Raw genomic sequence first — 13,308 nt, 5'->3', positions numbered from 1 at the left:
AACTTTTAATACCTTGGTATGGTATCAATATAACTGGCAGTCTTGGAGGTTGCCCAAGTGGTCTTGTTCGATATCGGGTGGATCCAGATGTCTCAACTGATCATCAGATCAAAAAATTGGAGAACATTCAAGTATTTAATCTAAACTTCAGGATACAATGACAATGTAGGTATTAGAATCGAATAGCTGTTTATAAACAGATACTTTTTGTTAGTAACTCGACATTTTGAGAAGTTGTCGAGTAGTTGTAAATGAGTGCCTCAGGCCACAAATGATCGACACCTTAGGCGCTAACACCCCACGTTGCGGCGTTTATCAAAAGCTACCACCGCAAGCTCTCCCCGGTTGCCTTCATTATACGCTGCTTCACTTGTCACCTTGGGTGGACTTCCCCTCAACCTCATTTACCAATAACAGTCACAGCCTCATAAATATGGCGGACCGCCAGGTTACCCAGCAGACAATTTTCACCTTGCTAGCGAAGCTTGATGACCCCGATGCCGACCTGAGATACATGTCCTTGAACGATCTATATGGGATTTTGACCAACCCGAACTCTTCATTCCTCTCTCACGACCGCGGCACATCAACAAAACTCGCAGAAGGTCTGCTCAAGGCCCTGGATGATCAACACGGCGACGTGCAGAACCAGGCTCTCAAATGGTTCGTACTAAGCATTATTCCCCTCTTGTCCTGCTGATCTCTAACATGAAACAGTCTCGGTCCTCTCGCAGTTCGCTTGCCATTTGAATCCCTTACACCTCTCCTCGAGCAGTTGGCCAACCTGACTGCCTCCCAGACGATAGACACATCCGTCCCCAACACTGCTCTTCGCGTCATCGTCGATACCCTCCCTCGTCCCCAGTTGGGCCAGCCTGCATCTCAAAATGCGATTACGGCATACTCAGCAGTTTCGAAGGTCTTGGTCCCCCGTTTGACCGGGCCGACACCCTCAAGCACAGGGCGGCGGGGATCAACGGTGAAGAGCATGATGGAGAAGGATCCATCACGGGGCTTCAGCAGCGATGCCATCGATGTGCTCATCAAGGTCGTGACATGCTTTGGGCCTCTTCTCCAAGAGTCGGAGCTCGCTGCCCTCCAAGTATCCGTCATGGCCATCATCCAAAACGACACGGCTGGAACTGTTGTCACCAAGCGCGCCTTGGCAGCCATCTCGGCGCTTGTGCTCCACTTCTCTGACAACCAGCTCAACGGCTTTGTGTCCAATCTGACGAAAACATTGTCTTCCAATATTTCCATGGTGCAGCGTAGACACTTGATCGCTGCAATTGGCGTCATTGCAAGAACCGCACCTGCGAAGTTTGGCCCACACCTGGATACCCTTGCTCCTTTTGTCTTCTCGGCAGTCGGGGAGGATAACCTTACTCGGGCAAACTGAGTTACCATAATCACTGGCCTACAACTGATAGATGTCTGACCGACACTGTAGCCTAGACCCTTACAGTGATGCTGAGGGCTGCTACACGAGCTTGATGTGCTGCATCTGATCTAAATTGGCTATATGTGGTCACGTCATGATCATACTGATCGCACCCCCTAGGCTGTGATTTGCTCAAGCAGGAAAAATGTACTGGGCTCTTAGGCCAACCCTCCGATGCCCAAGACAGCCATGGACTTCACGATACCCACGTTCATATTGAATACAAGCGCGTCAACATCCACTTCTACGCCTATCCATGGATATGTAAAGGTTGGGAGCTCTTTCCAGGATCTTTGCTCCTGCCCTTTTGTGTCTTTAAGTAAACAAATGCCTCGAAGCTTCCTCGCTCTTTCCTTCTCTGTCCTCTCTTCCTCTTGTAGAAATTAGCTCATCCATTACTTTCCCCCGAGGTCCTGCTCCTGCTCGTCTCTTCTCTCTTCTACTCTCACCCCGAATCACCTCGTGCTATCATCCCAAACCATTACCTCTTGCATACCCAGTTGAACATAACATAACCCTATATACCATTTTCAAGATGCGTATTCATCCCACCTTGGTCACCACATTGGCGACGTGTGTATTTGCTAGACTGCATGTCGCCGGTCCTGTGCATACGGTCTCGATTGAACAATATCAACCAGAAACTGAGTCTCATTTGGACACTCGTGATGCCCCCAACAATTTGGATTATCGCTGTGGCCCAAAAATCGGCATATGTCCAGTCGGTACATGCTGCTCTGGTTCGGGTATGTGTCAGAATTCTGTTCGGTTGAGCAGCTTACTGATGGCATCTCCACGATAGGTTTCTGCGGCACATCTAAGGCGCACTGTCGCTCTCCAGACTGCAAGATTGACTTCGGTAAATGTGACGCTCACCGATCGCCCTATGGACCCCCAACCAAGGAAATCCCCCGTCCTCACGTCGGTCAAGTTCCGTACGGCCCTCGCGAGATTCGTTCATGCGCTATCCCCGGAACTGTTGCATTGACCTTCGACGATGGCCCGACACGTTACACTGGCGATCTGCTCGATTTGCTTGACAAATACGATGCGAAGGCGACATTCTTCATCACTGGCATCAACAACGGAAAGGGTTCTATCGATGACCTCAGCTTGCCGTGGGCTTCGCTGATCGAACGCATGCACTCGAGTGGTCACCAGATCGCTAGTCACACATGGTCGCATGAGGACCTCAGCAAGATCACTCCTTCCCAACGCGGTGACCAGATTGAAAAGAATGAAGCTGCGCTGCGCAATATTCTTGGACACTTCCCTACTTACATGCGACCGCCCTATTCCAGCTGCAGTCCTGACACAGAATGCGGAAATGAGCTGGGCAAGCTTGGGTACCACATAATTCTGTATGACATTGACACGGACGACTACAAGAACGATAGTCCGGATCTGATTCAACGGTCCAAGGATATCTTTGATCACCAGATCTTGTACAGCGATCCACGGACCAAGTCTTGGCTTGTCATTGCCCATGACGCCCATGAGCAGACTGTCCACAACCTCACGGAGCACATGCTCAAGGGCATCAAGCGGCAGGGCTATCGCGCCATTACCGTTGGTGACTGTCTCCGAGATCCCAGGCCACTCTGGTACCGCAAAGATAACCGGATGCCCACTCACAAGAAGAAGCCCAAGAAGACTAATTCGGCAGATCCCAACAAGCCGATATCTTGGGACGGCTCCTGTGGTTCCAATTACACTTGCCTTGGGTCTACCTATGGCTTTTGCTGTGGTAGTACTAACTCTTGCGGCAACACCACCAGTCATTGTGGAAGCGGCTGCCAAAAGGATGCCGGATATTGTTCCGTTGAGGCTCCTTACAATGGCGATGCCTGGGATCCGAAGGTTCAAACCGAGGGTCACAAGTCGGAAGCTGATTCTGATTTCCGAACCATTGGAACTGCGGCTGCAACATCTTTGTTCCTTGCTTTGATCGTTGCGATGTGGATGTGATGCATCATCTTGATCTTTGGATTGGATTGCCATGATTGTTTGGCCGAGTTTTACATTGTCGATATTATAGTTATACTTACATGCTGTGGCTTCATTGTGGCCAATCCATTCGTTTAAAATTATCGGCAGACATGGCATGGTTGGTTAGCTCATGGAATAGGAATCAACAACAGGTAGCAGAATTGCAATACAATACAAAAGTTCGTCTTCTCCTCGACTAATTATCGTAGGCTTTCATATTATGCTTTAACCGTGAAAGTTTTACTCTGATCCTCGAAATAAATGTAATCTTTTCGATTCTGAGAATAGCTGAGAAGATCGCGAGACAAATTGCCGCTGGTCACACACACTGGGGCAAAATGATATGAAATAAGACAACCTTTCTTCCACTTCATATAAATGGGTGAGTATAGACATGCAAGCATGGGAGATATGCAGATACCAATACCAACAGAAACAGAACCAAGCAAAAACAAAGTAAAGCAGCACGCCGAGAACATTCTCTCGAGGGGTATAATGATAGCAGAATAAGAGCAGCAACAGACCAACCCAATCAAAGAAAAAAAGGACAATAATAAACACGAAACGAAAAGGTGAATCAATAAGAGAGCACAAACCTTTCCCTACTTCCGTACCATCTTAAGCAACGGCGCAATCCTCGCCCTCTTACTCAATCCCACACGGTAAGGCACCCCACTCCGCGCCGAGATGGGACTATGCTTATCCGGACCCTTGCCTGCGTTCTGGGGTGTATTGACAGATGCAGCATCGGGCTTCGAAGGAGTCTGGGGCTGAGGGGTATCAATTGTAGTTTCAGGGAGATGGTCAGGACCAGGAAGTGGAGGGGGGTTCTGGTCCTTGCTTTGAACAACAGACGTATTGTTGTTACCCGTGTTAGTTTCCAGCATGGATTTAGGACTATTATCGACAACGACAGCCAATTTCGACGCCGGAGTCTGGGCTCCGGAGGGTGGCTTGTTTGGTTCGGGCGTATCTGCGGACTCGGATGGTGTTTCCGCTTGCTCGGTTGTCTGCTTTCGCTTGCGTCCGCGTTTCTTGGGTGCTGGTTTTTCGGGGTTTTGTGTCTTCTCTTCAACTGCGGGGATTGTCGCCTGGGGGGCAACAGGAGGGTTCGAGTCCAAATCATTGGAGGGTAAATCCTGTCTTGGGGCCTCTGGGGTTTCGGTCTGTGGAGTGGCATTCCCGGTTGAAGGTTCCACGCTGAGAGGCTTCGTGTCCACCCATATCACGTCGTCATCGGCATCAGGCGGGGCGGGGGTTGTTTTGCTTTTTTTGGCTTTCTTCTTTTTCGGCTCCTTGGGTCCTGATTTTGCAGGCTTGGGGACTGCTTCTACATTTTCTTCGTCAGTCTCATCGGAGACGCCACTCGAGCTCGGGGTGTTATTTTCCGTCGTCTCTTCGTTATCGGAGGGGTCAATCGCACCATTTGCGCCAGGGTGTTTGAACTCGTGGTCCCGAGAGTTGGCTAGCTCATCGTCTTCGTCGTTGTCTGGCACGGGTTTTTTCTTGGGCCGTCCTCGCTTCTTCTTTGCACGGGCCGTCTCGACATCTGGCACAGTTGGTTGGACAGCTGCCAGAGCGAGCTCGTCGTGCGTGCTTGACTGGGATTGCTGCGGGGAAATGAGACTGGTTCCGGCGGTGGTGGTCTTGGCTTCGCTAAAACGCATAGACACAACGGAGGAGAGAGGCTCGGTGTCATGGGGGGAATGGGGACCCGTCTGCTGAGATTTGGGCTGTGAAGCTTCGTGGGGTGGGTTTGACTGTGGGTTTGAATGTGGGTTCTCCTGTTCCATGACGGGCTCGGTAGTTTGGTGAGGAACGATTTTCGGAGGCGAAGCCATTGTGTTAGTGGTGTTAGGGGGAGTCAAGTCATAGGTAACCTGTCTGGTGGGCAACAAAATCTGATTTGCATCGGGGTAGACGCCAATGGGTGCTGGATTATATGTGAAGCTGCCACTCTCCGGTTGATCCATCTGGTATGAGTGATAACTTGTTATGGTAGGAAATGGCGCGGACTGAAATGATTCTGTCGGGTACAGCGCGGGCGTAGAAGGGAGCAGTAGGCTTGCACTTGTAGGGTCGTCGTCCAGCAGTCTTCGCTGCGCGATTCCGATCTCCGTCATCATGGCGCCTAGATCATCTTCAGTATCAGCATATAGACCACATCTTGATTTTTGTGCTTCAAACTATGCTATCGCATCGTACCAACCGACCCACTTCCACCCTCACTGGTTGAGGGGATCCATTTGTCTTCCCGCCGCTGCTGCGACGACGATAGCGTTGAATGGCCCCTTTCTTGCGATTGGAGGAACTCATCAAAATTGACGTTCAGTTGTGGGAAGATGCTTTCATCGGGAGCAGGACCATGTTCATACAAGGCATTGTTTTTCGTCTGTTTGGTGGGGGCATGTTGATATTCCTGCTGCAATGCAGGCTCGGAGGGGTGGATAGGGTTGACAGAGGCGGGGAGTTCATCCCCCTCAAAGGGTTCATCCTCATCGGAATCCTGAATGATACGATCCAAACTCATTGGGATTTAGTTGTCAGAGTTATCACAACTTGTGTCTCTAATCATTGGGCGGAAAGAAAGTCGTACAAACGCGTCCCTGACACGACAACACGTGATGATAAGGATGCATGATAAACTCTTATTTAACTTCACCTGGGCATCCATGGATGTTGGACGACATGCGTAAGCATGGTCAGTAAATTCTTTTTTATGAGTTTCAATTTTTTGACTATCTAAATTATGATGTACAAAAGTAGTCAGCCGCTTATGTGGCTTTGTTGTGTCTTTTTTTAAGGGCCACCACAACAACATCAAAGTTGAAAACGAGGCTCTGCAGGTCTGAGAAACCCAGGGTTTATACAACAAATGTACAAGTAGAATACCAGGAGGACCAAGATGCACTGAATATTTTCATCTATAGAACTTCACCTAAGATAGGCAGTTGAAATTTGATGCCGATTCCCAAGAAGTACTCTGTATTCAGAGCAGACGAAATGACGAGTAATCATGAATTCGTAATGCAGAGTTGCTCTTCCTGAAAGATTTGCTTCCCATCTTTTCTTAGAAACTTGCCCATTTGCCCATTTCGATGACATTCGTCGCTCTACAACATACCTTCCACATTGTATTCTCTGAGCTAGTGATCCATGGATCTAGGTGCCGGCGCCAAGCGATCACCACAACGGCCCCCAATGTGTTGTGGGTCCAAACAAGTTTGTGCGACCCACCACCAGGCACATGCGGGAGATCCGCGCTAAATGCGGAATTTGATCCCGAGTTGTCCAGCCAGGGTAAGTGTTTTGCGGCATTTCTTGATTTTGTTTCCAAATTTCAAACTTTCAGACTCGGGCGGGCGGAATCCACTTGAGTCTATATAATCCCACCATGGCCCCCAGCAACACCTGGGCAGCCTTCGACTCGGAAGTTCCGACTCAATATTGCATCCACACCGATACCATCCATGTTCTTTGACACTGGTAGACACTGTAAGTATCATATGATCTCCTTCGAACGATATCCCACACATTATCTACCAATCTTGGAACTTAGAAGACAAGTGAAATACTGCTTGGATATAGGTAGGCAATACCGATTTTCTTTTGATTAGATTTGTAACTTGAACTCAACTAACACCCTAGTGCTTAATTTAGCACATCGATTGTGTCACATTATCGTATTTTGCAATATGAAGACCGAAGACAACGGCAGATTCGCCTCTTCAACTCATACTCCCAGGCCCCAAGGACCTTCATGGCGAGGTTTTGCCGAGACATTTATGATGAGCGTGATCACTCTCTATATCAAAGATGCTATCTTCAAGTCTGACAGCTTTTTCGCTCAGTGGGGGATTCACGCATCATTGTACACATTGTTTAATGTTCTGTACCAGAAGATCCTCCAATCTATTTAAACATATTTATTATTTTTGCGAATCAAGCTATCGCATGAGAAATGCCTCCATATATAATACCTAGGTAGCTTAAATCAATTCCAAGGTTTGCATCCAGGTAGATGAAACCACACTGCATGTACATAGCATATTGAAATTCCTCTCCACAAGTACCCATCCCAAGACTAGTAGGCCTCAAAACGTATTTGGTCAACATAAAGTTCCTCCACTTGCGTGACATCTTCAACAAAAGTAGGGAAAGGGGTGAATAAGCCAGATATTACTATTATGCGTGATTAAGTCTAAGTCAAAAAAAATTGGATTAAACCCCCCCCCCCCCCCCTTTTTTTCCTCTTTTTTGCTACCATTTCATCAAATCCGAGCACCCTTTCGCCGATATTCGCTTCCAATGCATACCAATTTGGCAGCACTGCCAAGACTTCAGCGCAGATATTTCACTGGGCCGGGCAAAGGGCAAAGTAAGAGCAGCTGAACAATGCACTGGGTATGTCACCGTGACTTACCTACTAGACATCTCAAAAACATTACATGTACTATAACATACTGATACTAGGACTTCACTGGAATCCCTGATGAATTAAAAGGGGATCCTCGTGATTCTTTCGTTAGCAGTCTGCGAGGTGTTGTCAACTTCTCATTCCTAGCCTGCACTTATGCTCTCCCCAGCTGCCAGCCGGTCCTGTGTCTCTTCCTTCAAGGTTACTTCAATAGAATGACAACATATATCAATCGCGGTACGGCATGAGCTACACCTGAGCCGGAAATGGGATGTTCCACATGTGAATTCACATTCATGCTCTGGTGAGATTGTTCGTATGACTCTGAGGGATAGACCGAAGAGACTGCAACCATCGTAAATCACTACACAGCATGGTGCCATTTCAGACACATTGCTGCTCTACTCAAGAGATGGTCCCTATAAGCAGTTGAATCTCTCATCTCGTTCGGGAAACTTCCTATGTTACTTTGAATCAGTTTCGTGCAAGATCGACAGTGCAAATTGTATCCGAAACCGCCCCTAATACTGATCGCCAATAAGCTAACAAATTTCTCCATGCAAATGAAAATGACCCCAGTTTCCAGGAACAGAAGTCTCAATCCGCACTCTGCAGTGGAGCCCCCTGCATATGGGGCCTTGTTTGGGGTGGGGGGACTAACCAAACACCGAGATCTTTACATTCATCCAATTAGACTATTTGTCAGGATGAGGAATGTACTGGCTAGTACAGAACATGTCCAATAGAATCAGATGATTGAGTGTAGGTCTTAAGATCGGCTGAACGATCTCAGGGGTCTATACAAATAAGCTTCGGCGTGTTACAACACCGGACTTCCCCGGAATACCGTACAAATACTAGGGGGAAATTGGATGAACGATGAATAAGCCTGTCCCGAAGGGTCCTAGTGGTATTTGACCACTCCCTCAGTTCGTCAGAAAATTACCTGATCACCGCGTTAGGGGCTAAGTACGACTGGGTGTCATGGAGACATTCTATAGATTGCCATAAGTTGAGGTCTGTACTTAACCCATCAAAAACACTGCACCTTTAAAGTTTTCGGGACACGAAGATGAAGAAATTAAACATGAGCCAAGGAAAAACCGCAACGATCATTTGTGGGTGACAACCAAGGTGCCATCGCTCTGTCCTCGAACCCGCAATACCACTCCCGCACAAAACATATGGAAATCCAACGCAAGTGGCAGGCAGAGGTCCAAGGCGCTGGAACAGTATAACTGAAGTATGTTCCAACCACAGAGCAAATTGCTGATGGGTTCACCAAACCTCTTGCACGGAATGATTTGAATGGTTTCGGAGAGGACTCGGCATCAAGTGATGCCCACACCTCACGGGTGTTGAACAGAGACTAAGCTGCAGGGTACCCCCTCCTTTGAAAATGTTTTTTTAAAGGTTTTAATGGGGCCCGCCACAACAGTGATAAATGGTCACTGGCTTCCTTGGTAATGGTTGCCATCGAGTTGAATATCACTGTGATCAAAGCTCATGGCAGAGGTTAGAAATAAATATGTAAATAGATGAGGTATCCCACCTCCAACAGAACACACACAGTACAATCACTTCTCTCAACAAGTGTGGTGGTGAGCGTTGATGTGCGTTGATGTGCGTTGATGTGCTTTAAATGTGCGCTAATGTGACGCTATGGGAAATGGCCGGTCGGTGAAGGTGCATGGTGGTCAACGTCTCACGGACGTAGCGCGGATGTTACCTTGCCATCTCACCCACATAGCAGATATATCAATTTGCACTGTTTCAATTCCGCGTCATTTATTGTCCCCTGGTGATCACTCGGTGAAGTTGGCATCCAGCCTCCAATTCGATTGAGATGGTCGAATGGAAAAACCAAAGTCCCTTCAACTATGATCAGGCAATACATACGCTCGAGATCATAGCTACCAGGTGTGTCATTTGATGAGGTACCCCTCGAAATACCTTTCGTTGGCTCAATAAACATGGTGATGCTCCTCCCTTTTGGTTGGTGGACTAATAGTTGGAGTAATATGTACACCAACCTTATTTCGGATTATCCCTTAGTTCCTGTGTAAAACTGCTATAGTCCCCCCCCCCCTTGTATTGGATGGTAATAAGATACTAGAGGCATCTGTATGGGGATAATCGAGTGTTCGTAAGGACGCTAAGGACATTAACGGCTCAAAGGAACAAAGCCCGTAACTGTGCGTGGAGATCAATGGATCGAGATCAAATCAGTCATAAACCATGATCACTGAACAAATCATTTCCATTCTAAGGCTTATGTAAAAAAAAAGAGTGGACAAAAGGGTGGATAAGCTTTACCAAGTGGGCCAGAGAAGACTATGTACCTGCTATGTCTACTTTTTCTTGCTATATTAGGAGAAAGCAGCAATCTGGATACTGGATACTGGATACCTCGCTGGCTTCTGACTTTGTTGTCTAGCGTCCCGCTGCAAATTTTCTCCGCGCAACTAATACCCTCTGCTCAGTATTGGCGCTAACGGTTAGAGTATAGTGTTCAGGATGCTATTTTACTTCGCTCATATAAATAAGTCAACATTATAGAGCGATAATCGAGGTAGCAGGGCGGTTTGGACGTAAATGGGAAATGGAGGTTGTTTCAGATCCCTCGCTCTCGTATTATCATAGCGTCTTTTCGAAACGGATCTTTAAGGTTCCGCCCCGACATCACTGTTACCATGCGATGGCACGTGGCTGAACTTTATTTCGCTCCTTGCCTTCACTAAAATCTAGTAATTGAGTTGGCCGGCATAGAATATGTTGGTTACTTACTTGTATGGGTTCGTATCTTACACGAAAGCGAGGCTAAATTGCGACCACAACAGTCTCAGAATAGGTTGCTTAGCATCTAATTGTGAATCTCGTCGTGTCGTGATCATTTCTGGGTTCCAAATTACAATGGGTATTTATTTGCAGCTACGGCATGCCGAGTATGCCCATATTAGACAGAGTATGCCCTATTAGACAACTGTTTACTTTTTCAGTCCCGAATGCCGCTGACATACCAAGAAATAATTTGTTGGCACAACGAAAATGGAAACCAGGCATTATTGCTCAAAGTATAATTACAGTGCCTAGAACATCTCAAGGACTAGAGTTTCCGCTTTTGGGCAATTTGATGAGAAAATCGACATGAACGGGCCCTAATTACTCTAAATGATCTGTGTCCGACCCACCCCGGTTCCTTTGGCGCAGTTTCTGGGGAATCTGAAACGACGTTCAATTAAGGGATTAATTAACAAGGCGTTTAGCTCCATAAAAGCTCGGCATTTTCGGATCATCCCTATAGACAGGTCTAAACTTATACTTGAACATAATAACCATGCATAATTTAAACTCCGGATTTTCACATAAATAGCCACATCCTGTTCTCCTCAATAGCTGCAACACACATTCTTTTCTCAACCCTTTCTTTCTCAGGTCATTTCGCTCTTTTTTTCTCTCTCATCATGCTGTCCAGAACTGCCGTTTTCGCACTGATCTGTACCGCCCAGGCGCATACAGTCGCCTGGACCAAGGGCATGTATTGCCTTGGAGGTCCAGATCCTTCCTCGGTCAACCTCAACACCAACACCGCGGTGGGACCCCTTTACGACCTCACTAAGGAGGACTGGTGGTTCCAGCACGAGCGCGGCTGTGACGCAGCACCGCCGGCGGACGGTGAGATTCTTGAACTTCCTGCTGGCGGGAAGTTCACCGTCGAACTCGCCCATAACCGGGCTCAGACGACGCTTTCCTATGATGGAAAGTACTCTTCTGTTTGGCCGGATGGAAAGGATCACCCGGAAAACTGGGCGGGCCCCGGAAATCCTCCTGAGTGCATCCAGGACGACGGCGCAATGCACACAAACAACGAGACCATCGCTGCTGGTACAGCGTTTGCCATTAGCTACCAGTCAAATCTGGCTGATGTTACCATGGATAATCTGGCCGTGTTCACTACTTTGGAGCAGTAAGTATTTCTGGGAATATACTGTGCGCTAAGAGACCTCTTTTACTGACTAAATTCAGCACTCCATGGAAACGCCTCGCTACCTATGAGGTCCCCGCTGATCTCCCTCCCTGCCCCAAGGGTGGCTGTACCTGCGCTTGGCTCTGGGTAAGTTTTTGATTTGATAAAACTCTTTCCCTCCACATAGCTAACAAACTTCCAGGTGCCCAATGGTTGCGGACAACCCAACATGTGAGTAGTTGTTGCCGGTAACTGAGTCTTAAACTGACATTTGACAACTAGGTATATGGCCGGTTATAAATGCAATGTCACCGGATCCACCTCAACCAAGAAGGTCGCCCCTGCTCAGGTCGCTGTTCATTGCGAAAACGACGCGACCAAGTGCGTCAAGGGTGCCAAGCAGATGATCGCATTCAACCGTATGATATTTAGAAATTTGGTCTCATTATTTCACACAGCTAATTGAATTCAACAGAGAAAACCGGAAACAACGTCCAAGTTCCCAATGGAAAGACCCCGATGTACAACACCGCTTGGGGTTGGAAGACTGGTATGTATTCATTGCGTGAGACCCTTCTCCAGCCAAACGATAATGCTAATCACCCCCTTATTTAGGTGCCCAGAACGATATTTTCGTTTAAGCATATGGTGGTGGATGTCTTGGTTCAGGCCAACCTTCGCCTTTCAGCTAGTTTTTTCCCAGCTTAGTTTCTTCGTACAATCACCAACTTCGCTGGTTTTTTTCTGCTGTCTCCGTTTTCCACTTGCTTTTGTAGCCCGAATAAAGTGATTGCTAACACTACTGTATCATTGGCTTTTCTCCTAATATACTTTTTTTCTTGGGCAACCCGATGTGAGTATGTCCGAACTGTAGATTAGTCTGAGGAACTTTATATAAAGCGCTCATGAATGATTTCGTTCAATGTTGGGTATAATTTTGCATAATTACTGATAGGTGCCACTACATATGCATGACCAAAAGGTCAAATCGGCATTTTTGGTATGTATATCAAGGGCCGACGAACGTTAAAAGGACCTGTTAAATTCACGAAGGTGCAGAGCCCAGAAGATCGAACTCAAATTTGGCGCTTTACACAGCCTGTTTTCCTTGAGTTTCGATTGGCAAGAAACACATTGCCACAAAGGAGGCCAAGACGAGTGCACCAGCCGCATAGATGGGCGCAATAGGATCGGTACTAGGAGTCTGTCGGTTGAAAAACCTTGCTACTTTGAGACCTGCACGGGAGCTAGCAATCACTCTATGTCAAGCCGCAAAAAGACATTTTAATTTTTTAGAATGTTCGCATTTTGGAGAGGCCAATTGCGGCTATTTTCACGGGAGAACTGTGATACTAACGCATCCAAACCCTGAGTCGTACAAGTAATGAAGCTGGTCTCAGGGCTTATGGATTAGTATACAATCAGGACGAATAAGATCAAGCGGAACCGATTCAGGATGAAAAGATTGATTGATTAAAGTAAAATGCCTGCGAT

General features: G+C 47.3%; 4 protein-coding genes across 4 annotated transcripts; 3 read left to right on the top strand and 1 right to left on the bottom strand.

Moving 5' to 3' along the window:
- Positions 1–258: 258 nt before the first annotated feature.
- On the top strand, positions 259–1,787 carry N7471_013109 (uncharacterized protein). The gene is made up of 2 exons (XM_057285828.1): positions 259–663; positions 718–1,787. Exons 1-2 carry the CDS (start codon positions 272–274, stop codon positions 1,397–1,399), a joined length of 1,074 nt encoding a protein of 357 aa, XP_057129153.1. The 5' UTR covers positions 259–271; the 3' UTR covers positions 1,400–1,787.
- A 189-nt stretch (positions 1,788–1,976) lies between these two features.
- Positions 1,977–3,409, top strand: N7471_013108 (chitin deacetylase CDA6; the record flags this gene model as incomplete). Its single annotated transcript, XM_057285827.1, has 2 exons — positions 1,977–2,187; positions 2,244–3,409. The coding sequence occupies 2 exons, from the start codon at positions 1,977–1,979 to the stop codon at positions 3,407–3,409; spliced, it is 1,377 nt and encodes a 458-aa protein (XP_057129152.1).
- A 623-nt stretch (positions 3,410–4,032) lies between these two features.
- On the bottom strand, positions 4,033–5,960 carry N7471_013107 (uncharacterized protein; the record flags this gene model as incomplete). Its single annotated transcript, XM_057285826.1, has 2 exons — positions 4,033–5,561; positions 5,636–5,960. 2 exons carry the CDS (start codon positions 5,958–5,960, stop codon positions 4,033–4,035), a joined length of 1,854 nt encoding a protein of 617 aa, XP_057129151.1.
- Positions 5,961–11,311: 5,351 nt separating this feature from the next.
- On the top strand, positions 11,312–12,455 carry N7471_013106 (lignocellulolytic auxiliary activity family 14 protein; the record flags this gene model as incomplete). The annotated part of the gene is made up of 6 exons (XM_057285825.1): positions 11,312–11,814; positions 11,874–11,961; positions 12,017–12,045; positions 12,097–12,233; positions 12,290–12,364; positions 12,430–12,455. The coding sequence occupies 6 exons, from the start codon at positions 11,312–11,314 to the stop codon at positions 12,453–12,455; spliced, it is 858 nt and encodes a 285-aa protein (XP_057129150.1).
- Positions 12,456–13,308: the final 853 nt, after the last annotated feature.

The sequence above is a fragment of the Penicillium samsonianum genome, assembly GCF_028829775.1.
Source record: "Penicillium samsonianum strain IBT 33392 chromosome Unknown utg000009l_segment0_segment0, whole genome shotgun sequence".
NCBI lineage: Eukaryota > Fungi > Ascomycota > Eurotiomycetes > Eurotiales > Aspergillaceae > Penicillium > Penicillium samsonianum.
This window is presented reverse-complemented; position numbering and strand designations above follow the sequence as displayed.